Genomic DNA, 27,877 nt, shown 5'->3' on the forward strand with positions numbered 1-27,877 from the left:
ATGCCAACATCAGTGAATTTTATTAATCTTCAGCTCCAAGTTTTCCTTATAAACCACAACCACTCAATCTAACTTTACAGTTTGTTTCTGAAGGGAGGAATTAAACAGCAGAGCAGTGTAAAATTACTCATACAGGTCAAACTGTGTGTGTTCTTCAGTCTCTTCCTTTTGCATAAAACATTAACTGTTTCCAAAATCAGTTTTGAATTGACAGTGCATGTTAAATACTGCACCCCCTGGGGTCTTAATACTGTACCATCCACCATCTAAACCAGACCAGGGACACACTGTCTCTGAGAAGGTACACACACGTTTACTCAACAACATTTTCAAGAATTTTTCACAGTAGATTCCACCTTAAGAAAATGTTTGTCCATCTTAAACTAAGATTGAGTCGTTTACACTAAGATATTTGCTGTTCAGCTATCATCACTTCAATATTTTCTGAAGAAGGTCTTCGCTAACAACCTGTTCATATTTGCCATCAGGAGACAGTGATGTGACATTTCTATGGCTTGAATGCAACTCAGGGCTTTCAACATTTTAGGGACTTATTGGGATCTGTTTAAATTCAAGTTAGAATAGAAGCAAACGGCACAATTTATTCCCAATGTAAGGGTCCTTGCTGAATCTACAACTGAACATTTGTATCTTTACAATGTACGTCGTGATACATTTCAAGGCATGTCTCAATACTTGTAAGAATTCAGAAACCCATCTCGTGTACTAAACCTATCCTCTAGCAAACAAGGTGGAGTGAAATCACTGCATTTCACCACAGCCTTCCTGTTTGATTTTGTGAGCGGGGAAGGGCCAGGTGCTACATTTAGCATCATTTCCTCGTATTAATTCATGTCTATAAAACAACCGTGTCTGCATTTCACAAGGCTTCCAATCCTAGGTGTGCATCATGTTGAATTTTTTCCCCTAAAACCCAAACTCTGAAGTCATGCAGGATTGCAGGTTGGTTTTGTTTCCCATTGTCACTGACAGAATCTGTTTTAAACTAGAATTACTTCCCTTGCTCTAGCTATAAATAAACCTTGAGCTCTAAGATATATACTATATTCATATATTATATACAGCCACCAACTGACTGATATAAATCCTGTTTTTTTTAAATGATATAATTCTAAAAAATAAATAAAGTACCTGTGCAAATATCCACAAATTGAAGTGTTTCACATTTAAGACATTGGCGCCCTCCAGTGGCTATTTCTCAGTATTACCTGTACAGGTACACTGGAAGGAGCTGATTCAAGTCAAAGCAAAGTGCATTGAGGTCTATATTATCTAATGCTAATATACACCACAATGAGAAACGTCCAGGGAGAAGACAAGGACAGACTCCTGGTGTCCATATGGGTGTCTGCTTCTCACCCGGCAGGGGACAGGTTGACACTGCCCCCCCCCCCCCCCGCTGTTGGGCTTCATGAAACAGCACACACTAACAGACTGAGAAGATGTCATACATGGGTCTACAATGTGAGATTGTGGATGATGGCCGAGTGTTTCTCAGATGAAGAGCTGAGGAGAGCCACATGTTCATTGTGACGATAGAAAAAGGTTGGTGGTACATACGAAGGTGGTGGACAGCTAAGGTTGGCGTCCCTTTAAATGTAGGGAGTCGGAGGGGGGTTATGATGGGTGGGAAAGGAGGTGGGGGTGGGGTGTTTAGGGTCACCATGAGCAAAGCCACAACTGAGAGATAGTATTAACAGTAAATCAGCAGCCAAACAACATGATCTCTGTAGCCTACGTAAATATCACAGTACGTTATTCACTAAAAACAGGGAGGGAGAATAGAAAGCTCTCAGTGTTTTCTGTCACTCTCTATTTTTCTTTAACATTAAATATGAAGGCGCTGGGGGTTGTTCACTTAAAAGGCAACAGGACTAACAAGAAGAAAACACTGTGCACTGCCTTCCTCGTGCCTTACCGGATTCAGAACCCCCCCCCCCCCCCTCCTGCAGACCAGACACCGAAAGAAGAGGGTGGACATTACAGGTGCATGTTTCTCTGTGTGTGTGTGTGTAAAGGTGTGTGATCTGGGAGGTCTCGCTGTTTGCTTCTGGTGTTTCCCATCAACATACTGAGAAGACCGTGGTGGGATCACATGGCACATAGCAGAAGTAAAGTATTCCACTGATAACAAACCAACACTATAGAACCTCAGTTATTCTAAGGAGGGAGAATTTACGGATCTGGCGAGGGCGTGGTCTGCACACCCACCACGTGTGTTTAAATCACCTTAAACAGTGGAGGGCTTCCATTTAGAGAGATATCCTAAAGTATGACACATCTGCAGTAAAATGCTTTTGAAGAAAGGTATGAGATGAAAAAGGGGGGAGGGGTCATCAAGTCTAAATGCTTTAACCAAGTCTTACTGACTGGTGCTGACGGACAATGAACCCAGCCAATTAGAGAGAAGCACCTGTGTATGTATTCTTTATGAGAAAAGGCATACAATGAAGGATTTATACAACACTAGGCAGTGGTGTAAAGTAATTAAGTAGATTTTCTCAAGTACTGTTCTTAGATACAATGTTGAGAGACTTGCAGTTTACTTCAGTATTTAAATTGATGCTTTTACTTCTTCTAATGGTGTAATTTGAATCCACTAAATGCATTTAATTACTTTGCAAATTTGGATTAATGATGTGAAATATAATCAACACTTAAATCAGACATTAGTTACACCTGGAGTAAATTTACAAGCTACCCTGCAGTATAAAAAGTCATTAAAACTAGCTGCACCTTTACCAGCTATGATAACACTTTAATGCATCAACAATTATAATTAAAATAAATAATGTATATTAAACTGAAATGGGCCAATCTGCAGAATGAGTACTTTTACTTTTGGTACTTTAAGTATTTATTTTTACTTGAGTAACATTTTGAATGAAGGACTTTTACTTGTAACAGAGTATTCCTACACTCTGGTACTTCTACTTTTCTTCTACTCAAGTACAATATCTGAGTACTTCTTCCACCTCTGACCTTATACGGTTTAGCCATATCAGCTGTATATATTTAATTGTGATATCAGTGTAGAAAGAATGGCACCAAAATGTCCTCTTTTTCTTGATTGTATAATGATTTTGCAAACCATGGGGCTTGTTTCCTTAATTTACATTTCTGTTATTCCCATAAAGAGAAGCTAATGTGATTGAGTAACGGTATTCTATTGGTTCATGAAAAAGAAGATGCCCCTGTGATTGGCTATTTCAAAGTCCTGTCACCCCCTCTCCCACTGACCTTAATCCAGTGCACTCATCACTGATGTAGGTTCGCTAATCGGAGCAATGCAACCCTGTGCGCCTACTGTGTGATCACTGAGTCGGACCATATCCACGTTTGTGCGTCTTGTTGTCCCCAGGTGATGACGAGTCAGCATATAATCATTGGTTAGTGGTAAAATGTTGTGACGTATAAAAGAAGAAGTTAAAAGAAGGAGATGGCTGGTCAGGAGATGATGTTTCGTGAATGTGACAGTGGGTAAAAACGAAGACCAGAGCAATAAATAACAAAATAAAGAGTCATTATGGCTAGAATACCAATAAAAAATATTCAACTATCCGTCTGATCCAGGTCCAGTAGGTGCAGTTGCTCAGTCGGCTGAGCTGGGGGGTGATTGGATGGAGGGGGGTGCCTCAGTCTGTGTGACTTTACGGGCCAGGTGTGTGTGTGTGTGTGTGTGTGTGTGTGTGTGCAGGGGGGGGGGTAGTCATGAAAGAGACAAAGTCTTTTCTTCCGGGTCCAGCCCCTCGCCTATTATATTCTCCAATATTTCCAACCCCCCTCCCCTAGCACAGTCACATCAACCCTCATTCACGCGAAAACACACACTCAAACCACATCCACCATTCAAAGTTCAAGGTCCTTAGAGATTTGGGTGGCAATGTCCCGAAAAGCTAGCGGTGTCCCCCAGAGTCGCGTGTAGCGCACCCCGTTTGAAGTCTCAGAGGTGCCTGTGGAAAGATGGCACACCTCGGCCTCGAAAGCAACACGGCCCCCTGCCACGCCATGGCTGCAGGAAAGCAGGAAGGGGCCGGCGTGGTGGACCTGGCAGCCACACCCGAGCGCCGCCTCCCGCAGAGCCAGAACCACCTCCGCAGGGTCCCGCCGCACACCTCCCCTCAGATCCCAGCCACGTCCGACGGCCCGGGGCTCGGACGCTTTTTGATACCCAGGTAGATGGCAACTAGGGAGAGAGGAGAAAATGAGAACAATTTTGGAGCATTGGATTAGCAGAAAAAAAAGAAAAAAGAAAAAGAGTACACATAAATGTAATGTTCTTATTTGTTTATATTCTAAATTAAATGTATTAAAAATATAAACAAATAAGAACACCATTAAAATAGTTGCATTATTTCAAAAATGAAAAAAAAGTAACGAAAAAAAGCGACAAATTGTAATGTGTTAATTGCACTATTTATTTATATATGCACATTTATCATATTGCGTTTCTTAGTTTAAGTGTCATTATTAGTTAATTCAAGTAGTTGTTGGTGCTTTTATTTTGGAGGCAGTTTTGGGCACCAGGTAATTATAATTATATACAGATGGAGGTGGGCACTGGAAAGTTGTGTTTTTTTACAAAAGGCAGGAGAGTCTTTTTTTATTATTCGATCATTGGAAACAGAATAAACCACACAAGCTATGTTCTTGCCTGGACATTGAATTGACTCCCTGCGTAAGATCTGGTACCTCAGTGGCAGTTATTTCTTAGCCGCTTCACTTCAATCAAAACAGAGATGAATAATCATCTATCTTCTAGGTGCTGTCGAAGCTGCTGCAACATGGTAACTGACCTTGTGACCGCAAATCTCCTGATTCCCTCAGATTCATTTGTGACCCTGTAGAGAAACGGACAGAGTTGGCGGTTATGCGCTACAATACAATGAGCCTTCAGACCCACAACTCTCACATAAGATGTCATTCATCAATGGATATCATACAGTGACAGCAAGCAAACATCAACAACAACGAGCATGTAATGTCTCCTTACCTTACAGGAATGCTCAACATTGTTAAAGCATGCAGATATAAATGCATTCCATTCACCTTTAAATACTCCTATCCACTCTCATCATCACATTGAATACACATTTGATGATTTTCAACCCATCAATCACAAATACAAAATGAGAAACACCATTTCAAACGGCACATTTAATCACAGGTTCCTAAAGACTGGTTTAAGCTGGTCTGTAAAAACAATGACACTCTTCCTGAAAATGAAAGTTAAAAACAAACGAATCCTCCATGAATTCAGCATGCTTGTAAGCGAGTGTGTGGGACCTTCACAGTATGAGGATGATTAACAAGTCATGCGGACGAGCAATTATTCATAGATAGAGGTATGAGCACGTCAGGCAGACAGATGGGGCAGCACAGGCAGACAAGAGAGAAGCCAGAGACATGGGAACTTACTAACTGTTTTTGATCCTTGTGGAAGAGTACAACCCGACACTGATTTGTTTGAGCCCTGGCGCTTGGACGGGTCAAGGTTGACCCTGATGGCATGACAGGGGAAAGCACAACAAGATAAAGATGGAGAAAAAGAGGGAATACGGGGTAAGGGATAATATAATTGAATCACAGAGGAGCAAGTAGTGGAAAAGAGCGCAGTGCAGCAGCTGATTGGCAAGGATAAAGCTGAGGTTTGATAAGATTAGACATGTGTGGTTATGACGACAGGAAAGGGGGGGGGTGGGGGCAGAGGATAATCCAGGGCCACAGAAGGGCTTGCCGAAAGGCCTGGGTGATTAAAATGTTTTGATAAGCATGGATCTATATCCATGCTGCGCTCAAGCTGAAAGGAAGAACTCCACAACAATGCTACATATTTTCATATAATAATTATTGGATTTCCTAGGTCTGATCTAATGTGACGCTTTTCTTTAGATGACATGTTTTAAGTTTGAGCATCTGAATCAGCAGAAAATTGGCTAAATCTACCAAAAACAAGCAATACAAACAGCCATTCGACCACTTTCTCTGTGAACATAAAAGAACATTTAGAAACAGGAATAAAATAAAAGTCACGAGGTATGAAGAATTAAAGCAACTGATAAGGATAAGTGTATAAATCTAGACTAAATGCCACAAAACTTCCTTATAAACAGTTAGAAAGTGAAATAAAACAGTAACAAAAGTAGTAAAACTTGTGACAACAGCAGTTCTCTAAATAGTTTGAAAAAAGTAATTGTAGAGTTACCTAAGAATATTGATACCACTCTCATGACTGTATTGTAGATATGAAGCTAAAGCCAATGGACTGTTAGCTTAGCTTAGCACAAGAATTGAAGACCAGCTAGCCTGGCTCTGTCCAGATAAAATATGAAGAAACACCAACCAGGGTGCTAAAAGATGCATCTTTATGTATCATTGTTTTTCGTTTTAAGTAGTATTCTCAAAATAAAAAAAATGTCAATTTTTTGTATACAGTATGGATTCTGAATGTTATGCTTTTAATGCTCATTTTCAGAATCAGTACAGCGACGCTTCTCACAGCCACCCACTGCATAGCCTACATTGTATGCGGATACAGTACATCCTTTTATTTTTTTAAAGCTAATTTGTTACTTGTAAAAACAAACGATTGATTTATTTGCAATTTATTGCCTTTGGCTTTGTGATGATCTCACAGGCTTGTAAACATGCACACTTCCTGTAGGAAAAGTCTTGCTTTCATGAATCTAAAAACTTTTTTATATATCCACATGTTATGTTCGTTCGATCGTTTTTTTTCCCTGTGGTTTTGAAAATGCTGTTGAATCATTAAATGTTTCAGTTAGAAATTTCAGTTGCATGACAACACTGCTTTAAAGAGAGCAAGGCTTGCAGATTCCCCATGCTTCCAGACCTTATGCTAAGCTATTATAATAATCTTCTAGCTGTAGTTTCATATTCATTTAGCTATATATATATATAAATATATATACACACACACATATCATATCGTGTTTTACAGTTAATGTCGATTAATTATGCATCTCTATTTTAATGCACAGTAATGAGAGTGGCATCCGTGCTGTGTGTGTTGCGTGTGGCAGGCCTGTACCTGCGGGTGAGTTTGGAGGTTAACTTGGTGAAGAGGTTGGAGGTGGCCCTGGTTCGGGCGTGTGGCAGAGGGCTGGCTTCATGGTGGGACAGGGTGGGTGAAGTAGGCGGGGCTGAGTAGACCGGGGTCCCACGGTCCCTCAGCTGTCCCCCGTGAAAGGTGCTGCGGATGGTGGAGCCTCGGGTCAGACGGCATCGGTCCGAAGAGGAGGAGGAGGAGGCTGCTCCGGCGCCGGAGATGCTGAGCGTGGAGGGAGATGCTGCAGGCAGGCGGTGGCTCAGGGAGCTGCAGAGAGGGAGGGGGAATAATGTCTGTTAAGCTGTTGCAGGAATGTGTTTTAATCATTTCATTTGAAATGAAATATGGACTCAGTCAACTCGATCTATAATGACAAATATACACCTGACATGCCTTATCCCCATTGCACTAACCAAACACCTTTTCCTAAAATCTGGCGGTGCATGATTTGCCATCTCTCCCTCTTCCTTGCCAATGCTGTTGCTGCCCTGTTTCTGCACCACTGCAGCTTTTTAAACCCCACTACATCCACAGCATCCACCCCAGAATACATCTGTGAGTTCCGGGGGGAAAACTATTTAATCATCACTCCTCAATACTGTTTCATGCATTGATGAGGCTAGACCCAAGCCGTCAAACTCAAACTCTATGCTAAATTGTCTGACGAAAATACTGTATACATTTTGATTAGAAAAAAATCCCAATTTCCATGCTTTTATGGTAATTTAATTGTGTAAAAAAACAGCAGTAAAAAAGGAACAGCTTTCTTGAATTCCTTTTTGTGCTCTCCCCTGTTACTGGCATCAGCATAGATTATCTGGTTTACCATTGTTTTTAAGTTATGTTGGTTATTGAAAGGATGTTAGCAGTACATTGCACCTCTCTTAACTGTATAAAAGTAAGGAACAAGCCTATTTTTAGTATGATTTGGAATATTTGGGCATACTGTAGTAGAAGTGCAGAAACGGAACACGTAAGCTCCCAAGTACCTAGAAATAGTATTTCAGATTTTTTCACACATCCTCCTGATGAAAGATCAATTTAGGACACAAGTGCCTTTCCTTTGTAAATATTGTTAGCAAAAGGACTGGATTACCCATCTTTCCACCTTCTAATCTACCATTTTAGCCTCTATGTTATTGCTTTGCCGCAGATCCATATCATGATACAGTATGTTGACCCTCTAACACAAACAGTACCTGTTTTCTTTGCCGTTCTGCAGGAGAGAGTGTCTGTCAGCGCCTGAGCGGTCGGTGCACACGTACGTGTTCCTGCGCGTCATGGCGCTTCCAGGGATGTTATTCTGCACAGACGGGAATAAAGCAGGAGTCAGACATTTACACTTTAGTATACACAAGGATCATTTAAAAAAGTTACACTAGCACCAAATTGTCTTGATGATCACTACCTTCATTGAATTATGTATGTTTTATTTAATGCAAAGCATCTTGGGTCATTATGCACTGCCATTAAATAATCTGAAATGTTGAAACACGAAACAGAATCCTGACTAAACTATCATCAAGATATGTTTGTCTGATTTTAATCAGAATCAGGATTTTTGCCGAGTAGGTTTACACATACAAGGTTTCTGCTCTGGTGTAAAAAACATAATACGAATAAATTGTAGAAGAGGTGAAAAATATATATATATATGGAAAGTTATCATAATAAATTAAAATTAAAGAGAAGAAAAAAGTAAACCAAAAATTAAGTACACTAAAAAATATAAAAAATACTAGAATTTAAAGTGGAGGTAGCGTTGAACAGAATTGTTCTGACTAACTATAGTCACAACGGTGCCTAAAATTTAGTTATGAGTTGGAATGAAGTTGGCTTAAAAGGTGTACCCAGCATTTTGGTAATAATACTATATATGGTTTATAAACCAGGAAAAAAAGTTGCAGAGTTGACAGGAAGACAACACAAAGGTTAAGTATACTGAAGATTATGAACTAAGATCAGATATTAAAAGCTGCCTTTTCCAATGATTTTCTAAATGGATTTTACTGGACATGGACCGTAACGTACCGTGGTGGCAGTCATGTCTTTGCGGCGGTCTGGGATCTCAGACTTGTTTGGGTTGTTGGCACTGCTGACCATAGGGCTAGAGGGGGGGAGGCTGTGGCTCCCCATCACGCTGCAGCTGGCCTTACGTGAAGGCATCCGGTCCTCCCGCAGCTCGCGGTCACCCGTGCTAGTCGGGCTCCTCTTGGGGTGCATGACGGGCATGGACGGCCCGCCTTTGTTGTGGAGGACAGCAGAGCACAGACACATAGAGACTCGTATAAGGAATATTCTGCATTAAGAGTGGAATACGCCCTCCATACAATGCTAGGCCCAGCATCCCAAGTGAGGATAAATGATTTGTTTGTATGAAAAGACATGATTAAAAAGTACAATCACAAGAACAAAAACCGTTCCAGGCTCCAGGTTTCCTGAATGTAGGGCCCAGAAAGAGACCGGGAATAAAGACATTAGAAAAGAGACTCACAGAAGTCGCTGTGTCTCCGCTGCCTGTGATAGGTGGAGGCACTGCGCTGAGTCTTGCTATGTGAGGAGGAGGAGGTGGAGGAGGAGGAGGATGTGCCGGTGGCTGAAGAGTGCTTGTTGGTCCCGTTGGTGATGGGGCTGGGTCGAACTCTTGCCAGGGACAGGCTACTGGCTGTGCGAGCCTCAGTGGCCTCCTGTGATTTCATGTGATATTGGATAGAAAGGTATCAGAAAGGGAAAAGATGGGTCTCACAACCAGAAGGATAGATGGGTGTTTAGTATACCAGAGGTTTTAGTTACCCAAAAAAAGTTGGAATCACTGTTCCGAAAAGAGTCAAAGTACACTGTTTGCATAATGGTTCTCTTCAAAGTATAGTAAATATATAAAAATAGTACTTTTGTACAATATTGAGTAAATAGTAAAAAAAAAACAATAAGAACTTGCTGCTATCTTTACCAATGACATATTTAATTGAACTTAGCCCTAATGATAAGACCATGGCATGTACAAATTGTGATCTAGAAAAGGGTGGACATGGTATTTCATTCATTGCCAGCTGTGGTAGTTTCAATGTAAGCGTAATATCGAAGATGCTTTAAGAAATATTTTGCAACTCACATCGCCTTTACGGCCCAGTAATAGGTAGGTGGAAGTGATTTCATTGTATTTCTGATTAAGCAGAGAGTCCTTGATCTCCTCTGGAGTGAATCCCATCCCCACCATCACCTCTGAGGAACACATACAGTAAAGGTTAGAATAGAGACATTAATACCCAACATCTGTTAATGAATACTTTGACCAGCAAGAGTTGGGAGGGTTAGTTTAAAGGGGCCCTATTATGTACAGGTTAATATTTGTACTCTGTGCCGCTACTATGACAGATTAACATGCTTTACTGTTAAAAATAAATTGTCTTTATTTTTCTCATACTGCCCTACAGAACAGCACAGTGTACAAAGAATATGTGAAATATGCTCCTTCTCCAAGAGACAGAATATGCTCTAACTGAAGTATATGGGATAAGAGCATCCACAAATCAGGAGTCCACCTGAACTATTAAAACCAAGAAAACCACAGCCAATACAGGAGTTTTACAGGCCTCAGGGTTCCAGATTAAGCCAGACTTTAGTTTCCATATGCTGTATTAGTTAAACACATGAAAGAAAAGCAGCATGTTGTTTAATAAATCAGGTGTGTGAAAGAACCCCAGTACTGCTGCTGGTTTATAAAACTTTGAATGGTTTAGGCCGAAAATACATTTCAGATCTACTGCTACATAATGGAGCATCCAGAACTCTCAGGTCTTGTGGGACGGGTCTGCTTTCTGTCCCCAGAGTCAGAACTATACAAGGAGAAGCAGCGTTCAGTTATTATGCTCCAAATAACTGGAACAAACTATCAGAACCCTGCAGGTCCGCTGCTACTCATACTACTTTTAAATCCAGACTGAAAACATTTATTTTTGACGCTTTTCATTATTCTTATCTAACATTGCATTGTCACTTTTATTCATGTATTTTATACCTGTTATGTTTATTTCATTATCTTCATTTTTTAATGGCTGTTTTTAAATGCCAGTTTATTATGTGTTTCTGCTGCATTGTTTCTCAATGCTCTTAATGTCTTTTATTTTTGTAAAGCACTTTGAATTGCCTTGTGTTGAAAGGTGCTATATAAATAAACTTGCCTTGCTTTAAGACTTTTTCACTTCAATATTGTGAAACACATTAAACGTTGTAGTGTGTTTGCATGACCTTTGTAGCATAACGTTCCTTATTTAAAAATGTATAGTAACATTGTAAACCTGATAGTTATCCCCATTCTGAAAAATAATGACTAGTTTTCTCTACAGGTTACAAGTCACAGTTACTTTTGTTTTGTAATATATTTACATTATCGTGTTACATGAACTCCATTACTCCCCCAGCCTGTGAAGCAGCTGTGTAATGGTGAGGCAGTGGACTCACCTATGCGAGCTGCATCACTGAAATCTTCGACAGGTTCTATGTGGGGTTTCAGGTCATCCCCCTCATATCCTGTATTAATCCACTTGTCCTTCATGACTTGCTGTAGAACAGAAACACAGAAAACATTCAGTTGTGTCTAAATTTCACATGAGTTAAGCTACACGTTAAGTGCAGTGTGTACTCACATCCAGGGTGCAGCGTTTGGAGGGGTTTAGCACCAGGAAACGGCGGAGGATCCCCTCACAGTCTGTGGACATGTAGAAGGGAACGCGGTACTTTCCCCTCAGCACACGCTCCCTCAGCTCCTGTGGAACACATCATCACATGGTACCAATGTAAATCATGCAATTAAATGCATTTAATCAGGGGGCAAACTTGGATTTGTCATGTGCCGACTTGAGGAGGGGGCATAATTAAAAAATAATTTAATTATTTTGAGGCTTTTAAATGGTGTGATTAAATGGAACTAAATTAAATCTGAGAATAATAAAATATCAACACTCCTGAAAGCAGCTACATGCTAACCTACTGAACACATATTATCCTGCACATTTAGAGCCAAAATAATGATAAAGCAATTGTTTATATCATTTTCGAGATAAGGATTATGTATCACGGTTATTTATTAGTGTAAATATTGCTCTTTCAAATTAAAAAAGAATGTGCAAAGCTTTCACTTCCATGTTGTGCTACAATCCTGCTCACGTACAAATTAGGGCTGCACCATATTAGAGAAATCACAGGAATAATTACGGAAAATACCACCAATGTTGCAATCTAAATTTAAATGATCCAATCTGGTGCACTTTGAGTCCAAAAACTAGAGGCTACGTTACGCTTACAGACAAAGTTATGGGACACTGGTGTAAATGAATGATCATAACAGCATAAAAAACACACCCTCAAAGCATGGTTAACAAGACGGGCTCTGTGTTATAATAAGGGTCGGGAGCCCCATGCACCTGCCCTGAGGTAAGCCTGGACTGTGAAGCAGTGAGGCTATGAGCAGAGCTAGTGTTTTAAACACATTTTTTTTCCCAGAACAAATACACATAGACTGTGAATATAAAGCAAAGACATTGTTGAAGATGTGCGATGCTGATGACGTAAGAGCATGGGCCTTTGTGCCAGCCCCGCCCCATTTTAACCCCTGCCTTTAACGCTACTCTAACATTGGGCATTATGACCGCCATAGCATGATGCATCACAACACTATCTGCACACAATTAGATTAAGAAGGGGACATTCTGACTCCCTAACTCATTATCAAATAATGAAACTACAACACATCCGACACAATGTCTTTGATAAGACCAGTCTAATGTAATGTCTGTTGTATAGAACTACCGATTGCCTCCCTGCAGGCAGTACGCTGGGGGGCGATCAAATATGAGAGGGGTTAAAAACAAATTTGTCTCCATCCTCTGGTAGAGCTCTAGGGGGCCATTCATTGCCATCTGCCTGATTTTGGATAAAAATACTATTTCAGCTTTGGTGTAACAACAATACAGCAGAGAAAACAGTGGGGTGACTCGGGAACAGAAATGTAATTGTTATTTTGTAAAACTAATACTGTTGATTTCCTGTTTATTAAAATAAACACAATTATAAGTGGTTAATAAGAAATTAACAAAATAAATGTAAACAGAGGTTAGCAATTAAATTAAAGTACACCTTTTTTGTAACCAGTATATCGCCAAAAAGATGACATCCTTACATTATTTGGGTATACATGAAAACATCAGAACAGCATACATATTTTCAAAGATTAAAGGGTAAGGAACACGTAACCTCACAGTGTGTACATATGAACTAGAAATTATAAATTAATCATTAGATTTAATGTTGTACGCACTAAAAACCTTCAGAAATTCTGCATATATTATCTGTATATCAGCTGTTTTCAGTGAAAAGGCTCTTAAAACCCAGCGTACACTACTTCCCAAGAGCAAACAGCACAAAGACAGTTAGAGAGTAGCTGGTGAACACAGAGAAGTCTGTAACTGTAACAGACACAGATGTTAGCACAGATTTAAAAAAGAGCTGAGGGAGAGTAAACACTGGGCTTAAATTTGGCAGGCAGCAACACAATTTCAGATGCTAATGTTGCTGCAAGTAGACTCATGTGTACACAGGCCACTGGTTGCTAACACCTGCATATACCTTTGGAGTGGTTATATCACATATTATCATCCACTACAGGTGCAACAATGAGTGCTAAAAAAGGAATGAGTCAGCATTTAAACACCTACAGTTCGCTCGTCTCGATTAGATGCCTGAAGTAAGGTCTGTGTGCTGAAAAGATTTTAAACTTTTTTTCTTCAACATAACCTACATCAGTAAATATCACTTACATCAGAATGTCAAAAGCTTCTATGTGTCTTAAAAACAGTGTTTACAGACAAGTGACTCAATGAGATTACTTAACATCATGATTTAGAACATTAGCCACCTTTAGCTTTTGCCATTGCATTAATTGATGCAATGGCAATTAAATGTTTATGTTTTATGAACAGCGCTGCATGCCTGAACTTTTCTAATTGCATGTCACTTATTAGACGCTTTTATCCAAAGCGACTTACATACACTCAACACTGTGGGCAATCCCCACATGAGCAATTTGGGGTGAAGTGTCTTGCCCAGGGACACAACGAGATGCTGACTGCAGTGGGACTAGAACCATTTCAATATATTATTGTAAAATAACCCTTTGAGGAAACTCAAGGCCCTGCACGCAGGCACGCACGCACATACAGACAGACAGACAGACAGACAGACAGACAGACAGACAGACAGACAGACAGACAGACAGACAGACAGACAGACAGACAGACAGACAGACAGACAGACAGACAGAGACAGACAGACAGACAGACAGACAGACACAGACAGACAGACACAGACAGACAGACAGACAGACAGACAGACAGACAGACAGACAGACAGACAGACAGACAGACAGACAGACAGACAGACAAACAGCTCCTCCAGGCATCACTTGCCTTCAGGTTCTGCCCATCAAAGGGCAGGGAGCCGCTGACCAGCGTGTAAAGGATGACTCCGAGACTCCAGACATCCACCTCGGGCCCGTCGTACTTCTTGCCTTGGAAGAGCTCCGGGGCAGCGTAGGGCGGCGAGCCACAGAACGTGTCCAGCTTGTTGCCCAGCGTGAACTCATTGCTGAAGCCAAAGTCGGCGATCTTGATGTTGGCGTCGGCATCCAGCAGAAGGTTCTCCGCCTGAATCATACATGTATGGATGCAGAGGAGGAGGAGGCAAGCATTCACAGCAGGAGGCAGAGAGGACAGGAAGGGGACAGAGAACAACACAACCGAGGAGGGCAGGGGGGAAAATAATGAGATGGGGGAGGAGAAGAGGAATGAGAAAGAAGGATGGAAACAAGAATGGGAGTTGCAATGAAGAGAAGAGAGCGTGAATTAGAGAGAGATAGGGGGTTGTACAACATTGTTACTGTAATGAGTCATAGTGTATTATGTATGTCACTGTTTGTGTTTAGGACTAAGAATCTATGAGAAAAGGAGCAGAAACTGACTGCCTCATACCCTTTATATCTTCTGCACTCATCAGGGCTTTGCTGGGCTCTTTTCACAGACACAGATTAAGACTAGTCCCAGATTATAAATTTGAGTTCAGTGTAATCTGTCAGTGGAAGAAATGTCCTAGTCTTGACCTAGCCTTAATTCAGCATCTCTGAAAGCAGCCCAAAACATCTTCTGAGCTTCTCACCTTCAAATCTCTGTGGACAATGTTCTTCGTGTGGCAGTAGTTGACAGCAGAAACAATCTGCGAGCACAAAGGAACAGAAAGAGTTAAAGTATGGACAATTAAAAATGAAGATTGGAACTATGTAGGCATTCATAGGCGATGAATTTGTACCTGTCGAAATTTGGCTCTGGCTTCAACTTCCTTCATTCTCCCATGAGAAACGAGGTAGTCAAACACTTCACCTGAGAGCAGCAGAAAAACAAATCAGTGCGGCCGTAAAGTCAGTAGCAATATCCATACTATTATTCCATTTTTGGTATATTGCCGATCAATCACAATTACAATTACATAAATTCAGTAGTTCATATTTAAAAGGTACATGCTCTGTCATGGTGTCAGCTTTGATTTCAATGTTCTAAATGTGAAATTAGATGACAATTTGGAAATACGCTTATTTTCATTTTAAGTGAGTTACACAACTCTCATAACTTCATCATTTAATGTGAAGCTGCGCCAGATAGCTTAGCTTTGCTTAGTTTAGCGTAAAGACAGTAAAAATGGGGAAATAGTTAATGTTGCTAAGTCCGAAAGGTAACAGAGGCGAAACGTAATGGAGTCTTTTACTGAACTAATGTACTTAAGTAAAATTTTGAGTTACTTGCACTTTACCCGAGTATTTTCTTTTTATGCTGATTCAAACTACACAACATTTTGGAAGCTAATATTATACTTTTTGCAACATTTAACTGACAGACTTAGTAACTTTACAGATTAACAGTATTATCATAAACAAAATACAACTCAACAAATGAATAAACATTGACATAAAATTATAGGTTCAGATATCCAGCGGCAGTAAATAAAATAATTTAAATAAGTCTAGCATCTGTGATAGACACTTTGATGCATCCATAACCAAAATCCACCAACATATTCTTAAATGAGCCATTATGCAAACAAATACTTTTGGTACTAAGGTATACTTTGATGCCAATAATTTTGTACTTACTTAAGTAAGAGTTTGAATGCAGGACTTTCAACTATTATTATTATTATTATTATTTAGTTTTTCTACTGGCAATTGTTCTCTGTGTTGGAATTCAACACACACTGGAATGGCTGCCATACATGTAGAGATAAAGATTTAAGAACAAATTGGAGTGGTCTCTTAATTTTTTCCGCGGCTGTATATAAATAACGTACTCTTCGTATTTTCTGATCATGGGAGATAACCTACCTCCACTGGCGTACTCCATGATAAGGTAAAGGGTCTTATCTGTCTCGATCACCTCGAACAGCTGCACTGTAGCACAAAACAGAATCAGATTAAAATCACATACATACCGAAAAATCCTGCTTGAAAGATAAATAATATATATAATAGCACTGCTGTCGTTTTTTTTTTTTAACCATATGGCATTTCAGCTCTTCAAATACCAACCTCATGACCTCTATACGAGGCCTGAGATGTCACTCGCAGCAGTTGGGTCAATGAATGCTCTGAATGCTATTCAAAGCATTACATTTCCATCTGGCCACAAACATGGAAGCACCACACACAAGCATGGACGCACACTCAGACGCACAAACATAAAGCTCATTGAGATGTATGTGTGTGCCTTACCTATGTTAGGGTGATTTAAGCCTTTCATTATTCGTACCTCCCGAAAGAGCTGTGAGAAGAAACAAAATATTAATAACATCTTGATAATGTCAGACATTAATACATCTTGTGCTGCATCATTGCCTTTGATATTTCAGTGTTAAAAATTGCAATGAAGGCATCATGTTCCTGGCAAGAAATGTTTTATATTATGGAAAACCATGTATGTTCCCAGACAATCATTTTCTGCCTTTTTAACCCTGTTCTAAGCTCCCATGTCAGGCTGATAGATTAATATTGATCATTAACATACAGTGACCCTACTTACTGTATTAGCAAATGACTAAGGGAACTTCAAATTGACACATCAAAGTCTCCATTTTTTCCAGGTTATGGAGAGTACCTGCCGTAGTTGTGGTTAAGTTGGGTATTATAGGTTCTGGATTTTGACAAAAATTAGGAAGTGTGTGGAACACGAAAGACAAAATCACCATCTTTATAGCACACTAATGTGCAATCAATTCTGCAAAGTATAAATGTGAAGCGATCAGGGTGGAAAAGTACAAGCAGACATATTTAAAGATGCAATTTTATGCTAATTTTCAGGTTCATATTGTATTGTACTCCCTCTGGAAAGAACACATGAATTTTAGCCTTTGCACATCATGTTCATGCACATAAACCTATAACACACTACAGGAAAGGGAGAACCCTAAAAGCAAAATAGAGCCCCTTTAAACTTTTGTCTTAAAAATTTCACTTTGACTTCCTTCACCGATACTCATCAAGATGAGAAGTTGCAGAGTTGACGAAAACAAACAACACACCACCCCCACAGAAATGTGATAAACCTGAATTAGGGCATTGATATATACAGTTTAATCGATCTTAATCTTAATTAAGAGTTTGTTAGAGCAGAGCAGAGGATTCAATCCTATTGCTCCCCTTGTTTCAAGTGTATAACAATAGACTCCCTCAACAAAAGGCCATGGCTGAAACCCAGTGACTCTCCTCCACATGGCCAACTCCAACTGGAGAAAAGATGGTACGATACGCTTATATATCCTCTTTTCTCTATCCTCTCCTGTTTTTCAATGCACCTCCCTCCATTCCCTCCCCCTTCATTCAATTCTCTATCGCCGTCTTCTGCTCTAGCAGTGCCCCGACGTCACTGTTGCCGTGGCGACCCAGGTATTAAGACCGGGCTCTTTCCCAGCTTCTCCAGCTGTGCTAGAGGGGAATCTTGGGATATGTAGTGCTGAAGCTTCTTATCATCCGAGCGTCTCTTTAATCCCCTGCACGTCACGGCAGGGCTGAGCGGTCAGATCCGTCAAAACAATAAACAATCCCCCGGCAATGAGTCCGACCCGGTCATCCTTAATAACCGCAAATAAATAGCACGCCTAGGATAAAGCTGACAAGAATGGACACATGCTCTGTGGCAATAAGGCTGGCTTTGATCAACAATTCACCCCAGCAGAATAAAACAAATTGTGTTAAAATGTCAGTTTTATCTATCAATCAACATTCTATTAAAAAGTAACTCTAATTTCTAAATAACACATATTTGATTTCTCTCCAACATGAGAGACACCAGTATGAAAATCTCCTGTATTCTGCTATTTCTTCTAAAGGGATGTGATTTTACCTCCCTTCTTCCTCCCCCTCTCTTACCCACCCCTATACAATGTATCTCTCTCTTTCCTTCTCCTCTCTACATATATTACAGATTATGCTAATATAGGCTCTTTCATGTCTTCGGTACTAAGGATTTTCTCTAGCCCACGGGTATGTAAAAAAGCCCGCTATAATGAGCGGCCAATTGTAGAGTATTCTCTCCTATCAGGGGCCAATCCCAGCCTCTCTCCTCAATCCTGGCCTAAATGTTGCACCATCGTCTCTCACAGCAGCAAACCGTGGGTCCAAGAAAAGCACCAGGCAAGGTATTTAAATATAATAACAGTATCATAATATCAGAATAGATAGTATTTTATATTTTGGATATCATAATATTGCAAAAGTGTTATCTTTTGGTTTTCAAGGCTGTCTTACAGAAAACTGATTTCTGGTTTTTACTATTTATGATAAGATAAGATAAGATGTATCTTTATTAATCCCCGTGGGGAAATTTGAGTGTTTATGCAGCAACAGAGAAGAGGAAAAACAGTACAGGTTCACACAGGGATATGAAACACACATTTAAAATAAAAAAAATAAAAAATCTTTGATGACTTGAATTTCTTATTTCTTTTCAGGTCTGGCGGTAATGGATAACATGTAACTGGATTACTTAATCAGGATGAAAGAAAACTGTTTACTGTATTCCATTAGTTACTAATGGAAAAAAGATGGCTTCAGATTACCGTTACATTTCTAAAATTTGGGGATAACTAGCAGGATAACAATGTTGTTAAAAAACCTAACAGAGCACATAGTTGTTGTTGTTATAAAAGGATCAGATTTGATATCTTCTTTGTAAGCTGCACTGTTCTGCAGGCTAATACTTTAAGTGTGAATCTCTACGCCTACGGCCTGAATCTGCTTTATGGTTTTCACTTTCTTTGGTTCATTTGTTCTTTTTTTTATTTTATTCAGTAGGTGAACCTATATGTTCATAAAATAGTGTGTGTGATATCAATCTGGTCATATCTGTTTTATATGTTGATACTTATCTTAGGTTACTGATGACTAATGTCTCCAGGTAACTAGTAATTTTAACAGAATACATTCAAAGTAATCCTCCCAAATCAGTTTGTCTTTACCAATTTAGTCATTATGTCCACATTACTGATGAATATTGATTTCAATGTAGCTGTGTGAATAATTTATGAAATCACCAATAATCAACTCTACGATATCGTCACTTATTGATATCAAAGTCAGAAAAATTGTGATATGTTCCATATTGCAGATCCCTAAATGACATATTAATTATTTGGGATTACAGTTTTTCTACAACCAATAATACTCCACCCAGGTATAGTGCAGAGATATGTATTTTCTTTCCTGCTACAACCAAAAGAAACATGATGAGTCAAAGTCTCAGGATTGCAGGAAGCCTGGGATCAAAGGGGCAACAGACGGCTTTGGGGAAACAATGAGAATTTGTAGTAAAGCCTTGATAATACTGTGACAACCCAAGGTCATCGCTGTCACTGCATGCGGAAATGAGGAAAAGACCATTTATAAAGAAGAATATATAAAAAAATAAAAAAATAGTAATAACAATAAAAAGGATCATTATCTTAAAGCTCTATTTTCTCTGGGCAAATTTTTTAGGAGATGTTTATAAAGTTGCTAACAGTAAAGTCAATAATAGTAACAATGGGGGACTACAGCATTTTTCATAGCATGTATGACAACTAAAGGGCTAAAGGCTAAAGAACTCCTTCTCCAGATGTTACCTATTCCAGATCCTAAAACTAAACAAAGTGTGTGTCTGCACATACAGTCTATGGTCTGCACCAATGTGGGGTAGCCCTTGATATCTAGAGAAACCAAAGTGTCCACTGTTGTGCCTCTGACCTTCATGCACAACAAACCTGAAGTGTCTACCATTCAGGCTAAACACACAACATGCTGACCAGCAGGAAAAAAGAACCCAGTCCATCAAATGCCCTTCTTCTCAATACAAAATGGCCACCAAACCCATCAGTGAGCACTAAACAGCTCCAGAAGCATTGCAGCATTCTTTGCTATCGACAGTGTTTGGGGCAGAAACATTAAAAACACGTAACACAAAAAAGATTTAGTTGGGTGATCATGTTTCCGACGTGAGTCACCCCGCTCTTAGGGGAGGGATTATCCCAGAGAAAGATGGAGAGGATCTCTGGAGCAGAGGTCTTCTCCCAGTCCCTAGCACCTGCCAAACAGCATCACATCCCAGCAGCCCCCCTCTCTATCAGCTGCTCTCTCATGCCTGCCCTCTCTGAGGAAGAAACAGCTGAGGATCAACCTGAACCTCTACAAGTCCCCAATGGCATGTCAGGATTTTGTTGAATTACATAAATGTGACCAAACCGTCCACATTTCTGAGGCCCAGCTTCTGCAGATAGCGTTAGACAGAGGAGCATGTGCTGCATTTGTGTACCTGATGCACATATTCTGCAATAAACAAGCCTAGCAGAATAAAAAGAGGAGGAACTCACCTTTTGTAGGCTTGTTGGGTTCAACTGAGTTTTGTCAATGATTTTTATTGCAACCTGAAAAAGATGTCAAGCAAGTTTTTGATGAGGAAAAGAAAACACATCACCCTTCACTAATAACAGCCTACATTCATGATGCTCAGAAGCCTTTCCTACTGATCTCATTAATACCACTACATACACCACAGTAGAGTATACAGGCCCTGATCAGGACTTGCAAATAATATAAAAAAGCTATAAATAATGAATCATTTACTCAAGTTTTAGTCATAAGCCATATATAATAACACTTTTACACATTCAAAATTGGGTAATTGTGTGGTTATACATTTGGTAATCCGTCAAAAGGGTAACTGGTACCAGAGTTCTTTTAATACAACGTCACATCCAAAAGGTTGCTATTATTGTTAATAACTGATCTATAAAGTTTTTTCAAATTACATATTAAACAAAAAAAAGCAATTAGCTACAACATAAGCATTTTTTATAAAGTACATTTATTTAATTTTCAGCGAATTGAAATAATTTCTCTTATTAGAATTGATCTGGTTACTTCTGCTGTCAGTATATCTCGACAGAATTTAGTATGATGTCATTTTACTCCAAAATAAAGTAGAAAAATATCTTATAAAGGAGAATAAAAAAAGAAGGTAAGACTTTACTCGAAAACTATAATGTTGCAGATTTATTGCTGGACCAAATCCCATCTGTATGACACCAGAAGCGTCAACTGTCCATCAGCTTTCCTCACCCTGTCAGCATCATCCATCCCACCCATCCATCTCCTCCTCCCACCATGCACCTCTGCTGCCCCATGTCTCACCTCCTTGCCTGTCAGGATGTGGCGGGCCAGCTTGACCTTGGCAAAGTTTCCCTTGCCGATGGTCTTGAGTAGGCGGTAGTTGCCGATGTGCGGCTGCTCGTCAGAGCAGGAGGCGATAGAGTTCCTGCTACGGGCCCCCAGTGAGCGGCTGGACTGGCTGGTGGCCTTGTCTGTGCGGCTGGCCCCCAGCGACACATGCTGGAAGAAAAAAAAAGGAGAAAGAAGGGGAGGTGAGGAGAGGAAAGTGGTGAGGGTGGTCACTCACTGTGCCAACAATGGATGTATAAAGAGAACTGGATACAGCATTGAAGGTGGGGCTCCATTCATTCCTAGAAATATTGCCCATAAAGGACTAAATGGACTGGCTCTCCAGTACAAACATACCTTTGATTATCTGATGGCTTTTCCTTAAGCCCCGCCTTCAATCCAATGCAACACGTAAGTTGTTAATGGACTGTACTTACATAGCGCTTTATCAGGTATTTTCGACCACTCGAGGTGCTTTACATACTATTCAGTCACCCATTCAAACCTCATTCTTGCAGAGCAGTACCACTTGCTCTAGGGAACTAACATTCATATACATTCACACACCGTTGGCCATGCCATCGGGAGTAACTCAAGAGTTAAGTATCTTTCCCATGGATACATCGACATGTTGAATATTCGGGCTGGGATCAAACCAACAACCTTTGGGTTACAAGATGACTGCACTCTGTCGCAGCCACAATCGTCCTGTCAAGTTTAGGTTCAAATGAACGAAAAGAGAGGAAAAATGACACTGGCCTTTATCGCTTTTCCAACGTGTATGCCCTAATGATTTAAATAAGGGCTATTCAATTGTCCGTACTTAGTAGTTGACTTGCGTAAAAAAAAATGCATATGCTGATTTATTTACGTCTCATTCCCAGTGTACGTCAAGGGGAAAAAGTATTTGCAGGCCATATGACATTACACACACAACACAGTTTGCAGTACCAACGTTTGGCCACTGCAAAAATTAGCCTTTACACCTGGCTCACTTACTGGATGCCAACACTAATATCACAGAGAGAAAGGCTTCAAAAGCAGATCCAGGACTGCCTGTTCCAACCATCGAGCCCTGATGATCTTCAGAAGCTAAATGACCTGTGTTAGCTCCTTCTGTCTCTGCAAGCTGCTCATTACCTTTTGGTGTTTTGCAATGTTATTGTCATTTTCTTCAAAAACATAGCAACTTTGAAATATATACAGAACATACAATAACCCTCTTGTAAAAATACAAGAGGGTGCATGTTGTGTGTCCATTTTTACCTTTGTTGTTTTTTGACAATGTCCAGTGTTCACACTGAGTATACCTATATGTATGTGTAAGTCACCGGGCGGCTATTTATTTAACAGATGAGTGTATCATTAACATAAGATGCACAGGTGAACAATCTATTAATAGATTGAAAAGGGACAAGTCTCAATCATTACATAACAGTAGGCATTTGTGTCATGAACACAAAGTGGAGTTGAGTTGAGAGAAGCTACATGTGAAAACATGCCCTTCATTTCTAGGTTAGCGGCTGCTGTCAGAACGTGAACATCTTGTTTCCATCATGATCATCTTTTTTGGAGGTCTACTGTCTGCTGGAAGATGTCCTTGTTTAATATGACAGAGTATACAGGTTTACCACTGCAACCTGAGTAAGCCCTGAAGCAATCACAGCTCTGTAAAATAGTTGCCAGCTACAACTGCTGCACATACTGCTAGTGCTGCTACTGCTGCAGAGTTAGGAGAAGCACTCTGATCTTCTGCTTGAGTAAACGTAGAAATACCAGATTGTAGGAATACTCAGTTACAAGTAAAAGTCCTGCATTCAAAATTGTACTCAAGTAAAAGTACAAAAGGATTAGCATCTAAACATACTTAAAGTACCAAAACTAAAAGTACTCATTATGCAGAGTGGTCCATTTCAGAATAATATGTATTATATGTTTCTATTATAATTATTGATGCATTAAAGTGTTATCAAAGCTGGTAAAGGTGCAGCTAGTTTAATGACTTTGTATACTGCAGGGTAGATTTTTTATTTACTCCAGTTAAAGTCTTATTTAATTTCACATTATTAATCTAAATCTTCAAAGTAACTAAAGATATTAATTAAATGTATTGGAGTAAAAGTACACCATTTACCTCTGAATTGTAGTGGGGTAGACGAAAGAAGTAGCATCAAATTGCAATAGTCTAGTAAAGTCCCTCGAAATGTTATACTGTACATTACTTGAGTTAATGCACTTAGTTGCTTTACAACACTGCTACTGCTAATGCTGCTGCTGCATGTCATCACCTGGACTCTGGACCACAACGCAGAGTCTGAAGCTGGAGCAACAGATCATTTTCTTCCAGGAAAGCCAGGAGCAGATGACAAATGGAGGACAACAGTGTGCAATCCGACAAAGTTGGATGTGTTACAGTATGAAACAGCTTCTTGTCATGTGACAAACCGAGGAAAGATACATAAGAGGAAAGGCAGAGAATACATGGTGGGGGTAAAGAAAACAGAAGTAGAAAAGAACAAATGAAATAGTGGAGAGAGGAATATAGAAGTAAAAAAAGGAGCAGATGCCGGCACAGTGGTCCCTGGCCCTGAGGCATCACACTTCCATCCCCCCAGCTTGCCATTTGCTCTCAGCATCTCACACATACACACACACACACACACACACACACACACACACACACACACACACACACACACACACACACACACACACACACACACACACACACACACACACACACACACACATAACCAAGCTGCCTTTAAGCCCCACCTTCACCCTCCTTTCCATGCTTCCATTCCTGTTCCTCATGCCCCACCTCGAGCCAATTTGGCCCCTCTCTCTCCCTACAATAGACACCGGCAAGTCCCAACCAATAGCTCTGGAGGCGTAGCAGCAGTTCATTCATCCACAAAGTGTACGCCTCACCTGTGCCAACATGGCAACACAACATTTCATCTAGTCCATCCAACTCATCTGTCATCATCGCTTAATTGTAGAGGGATGACAGCAGATCGAGATCCATCTTAATGGAAGGAACAGCTCTGCATTCATAATCAATCATGCACAGCGTAAACTCACACACTTATGCACACCCAGTTACCCCCCCCCCCCCCACACACACACACACACACACACACACACACACACACACACAAACATCAACTGGCTTAACCATCCCTCTGTGCTGCTAACAGACAGATGGGGGAGTCTTGCCAAAAGTGTTTAAGGGAGAGAAATGCCATCATGCCAAGGCTTCATGTCACCATTTTGAGATAATTAGATAGATAGATAGATAGATGGATAGATAGATAGATAGATAGATAGATAGATAGATAGATAGATAGATAGATAGATAGATAGATAGATAGATAGATAGATAGATAGATAGATAGATGGATGGATGGATAGATAGAACATGGTGCGACATTGTTATATTAGGGTGTCTCACATGAACAAATCCACCCTGCCTGTGTCTTTATTAGAGGCCTCTACTGTTCTCCACTGTACTGAATGTATGGCGCTGTCTGACACCCACTGCTCTGGGGTTGGGCGCTTTGTAGGCTGCGCAGCAATGGACTGCACATCATTTTACGCAGTAATCCCCGTTTCATACCAACAACACATTTTGTCTATACATTTATATTCGGCTCTCGTCCCACCCATCCATTTTCTGGAGACGCACACTGTTATATATAGATATATATATTGAGGCAGCAGGAGCAGCAGGCATTATAATGTGACATCACTATCTCTAATAAGAGGTGACGGCTGGTTTTCAGGCTTTCTGCGCATATCCGCGGAGTGTTATAGTATGCGGATGGACTCATTCCGGGCTGTTAGCCTGCCATCAGCTCTTTGCCTGCGCAGACACTCAAGGTTAGCCCATTTTCAAAGATCCTGCTCAAATATCCTCACAATATCACCTGCAGAGTACTTCCACTTAATGGGGAAATTAGCTCCATGACCCTACATGGAGAACACACCCCGTGAATGCAAAAGCCCATATATATGAGGAGAACATTTCAGGGATGCACATTTTTTCTTATGCATGCACACCATCGGAGGCTATAGAGTAGACTGTAATTGCACTTACATGGTCTCCAGTACTCCTGTCGTTTCCAGACGGTAATGCAGACCGAGAAGACATGTTTTCTCTCTCCTCTTTCCCTGAGTGAGAATCAAGGTGTGTTTGCGCGGATGATATTCACAGGCTCCACAGACCGAATAACATCCGCAGATGCGACCCACCGTCCCCAATCAATCTGCCTCTTCTCCAGCCGGCCGAGCCGCGGTCGAGAGGAGACATCTGCCTGTCATGGCAGCAACGGGTATCTAGAGGGGGGATGTCCTCAAACGAGCTGCATTTTCCACCATGCACTTTGCAGAAATATGGCCGGTCGACGATGCAGCAAATGCAATGCAATGCAAATCCCGAGGATCGAATAAGTGCTAAAATGCGGAGATGTTTGGCCGGAGCCCAGCGTCTCTGTGGCGACTCTCCACCCCCTGCCTCATTTTGCCATACAAAACAAACACGGTTCCTTCTGGATGAGTGTCATCTCCGTCTGTCAGAACACTGCCCGGCCCAATGTCCCCCTCCCCGCCAATGCAACCCGGTCCCCTTTGCAACAGCTCGCAGGAAAACACAGCTTACGGTGCAGCGGGGAAAAGGCCGAAATGTTCAGAAATCGGTATTCCCGGTCGGTGAGATGCGCACCGCCGTCAAGCCAGGAGGAATACACAGAGGAAGAACTTCCGGTCTCTGCTTTTGATGTAAAAGCCTTAACGATAATACATTGTAATATGGACCGGTTTGGGAGGGTTGAAAATGAATACCCTTACAAACCCCCACCCTTTAAAGACTGTAACCACAATTACATGTACCTTTTTTTTTTTTTGAAATGCATATATTTATGAACACATAGTAGCCTAATGTCCAGTGTTCTTGTTTTGTATATTGCATTTTTTAAGAGCTGTAAAATATTTGTATATGTGCATTGACAATTCATGTAATTATTGCAGTGCATCGTTATTGCTGCTACCTCTGCTATTATCAGTGGTATTTTTTGCGTGAGAGATACCAACACAATTCTGTGTGTGTTATTAAGACAAGATAACAATGTTACAATTGAATACTGGTATTAATCCCTAATCTTCTATTTAAAATGTTTTGTTTTTCTTTACACATTGAAAAAAATTAAGAAACGCGATCCACTGAATTAACGAAAAAAGCAGATAATAGGATTATGGGATCCGAGCAATGTTGCATTTGACAACTATTTTGAACACAAAGAGTTAAATAATATTTAAACATAATAGGTACTTGGTTTGTTTGTTTGTCCATATGTATTTATCTATTGATAAATTATTTGGTATCATTTCATTATTTGCCTACAGTTTGATTTTGACTTGAAATTCCTTAGGTTTTCTTATGTGCAGTAATAAATGGATCAAGTTCTCCAAAGCTACAAATGTCATAAATTTATTTTGAAAAACCAAATGTCTTCTTTTCCTGTCCGATCTGTCTCAGCATATTTCCCTTGACGCAGCTGAGATGCGCCACATCAGAGATGCTCACCGGTTCAACACAACACAACCCATTGCCGGTTTTACCAGCGTAGATTTGTGCGTAAAATTAGCATAAACTGTCAAAGATGGCCGAATACAGTGCCTTCCACATCTCTCATTCATTTCAGAGTGTTCTGCTTTTAGATGAGTCGTTTATATCGGGTGGTGTGGCAGCAGCTTGCACAGGAGAGATTACTTACTGAGATGCCATGTTCTACTTTGAGATAAAGCAAGTCATTTAAACAGACAGAAGTATCACTTCACATTAAACCCCTAAAACCCTGCGTCTGCAATGCAAATGAAATCTAAAATTGGTTCATCCTTTGCCTTCTTAAATTGGCTTTATATGCTTTCTGTCCCCCCACAGCACACACACAAAAGATCTGCATGTACACACAACCAGAGCGTCCTTTAAAGGTGCAAAATAC

At 40.4% G+C, this 27,877-nt stretch overlaps 1 protein-coding gene across 2 annotated transcripts; it reads right to left on the reverse strand.

Moving 5' to 3' along the window:
• Positions 1-8: 8 nt before the first annotated feature.
• mark4a (MAP/microtubule affinity-regulating kinase 4a) lies at positions 9-26,597 on the reverse strand. Of its 2 annotated transcripts, XM_063894929.1 has the most exons (18): positions 25,975-26,597; positions 21,849-22,046; positions 21,029-21,082; positions 16,902-16,950; positions 16,515-16,580; positions 15,449-15,519; positions 15,299-15,355; positions 14,554-14,790; positions 11,737-11,856; positions 11,552-11,651; positions 10,203-10,312; positions 9,585-9,777; positions 9,122-9,333; positions 8,290-8,393; positions 7,073-7,357; positions 5,440-5,522; positions 4,818-4,862; positions 3,928-4,207 (listed from the first exon to the last, which is right to left on the reverse strand). In XM_063894929.1, the coding sequence occupies exons 1-18, from the start codon at positions 26,026-26,028 to the stop codon at positions 4,143-4,145; spliced, it is 2,103 nt and encodes a 700-aa protein (XP_063750999.1). In that variant the 5' UTR covers positions 26,029-26,597; the 3' UTR covers positions 3,928-4,142. The 2 variants fall into 2 exon arrangements, with proteins under 2 accessions (XP_063750998.1, XP_063750999.1); XM_063894928.1 differs by lacking the exon at positions 5,440-5,522 and having other exon boundaries at positions 9-4,207.
• Between the last annotated feature and the right edge of the window lie 1,280 nt (positions 26,598-27,877).

This window comes from Eleginops maclovinus, chromosome 11 (genome assembly GCF_036324505.1).
Source record: "Eleginops maclovinus isolate JMC-PN-2008 ecotype Puerto Natales chromosome 11, JC_Emac_rtc_rv5, whole genome shotgun sequence".
NCBI lineage: Eukaryota > Metazoa > Chordata > Actinopteri > Perciformes > Eleginopidae > Eleginops > Eleginops maclovinus.

Bases quoted from the DNA above. Each gene is read 5' to 3' on its own strand.
- mark4a (XM_063894928.1), bottom strand. From the start codon at position 26,028: ATGTCTTCTCGGTCTGCATTACCGTCTGGAAACGACAGGAGTACTGGA. The intron at 15,356-15,448 runs GTACAAATTCAT...TTGTGCTCGCAG, and splicing joins CCAGAGCCAAATTTCGACAG to ATTGTTTCTGCTGTCAACTA. The intron at 9,778-10,202 runs GTGAGTTGCAAA...ATGAAATCACAG, and splicing joins TACTGGGCCGTAAAGGCGAT to GAGGCCACTGAGGCTCGCAC.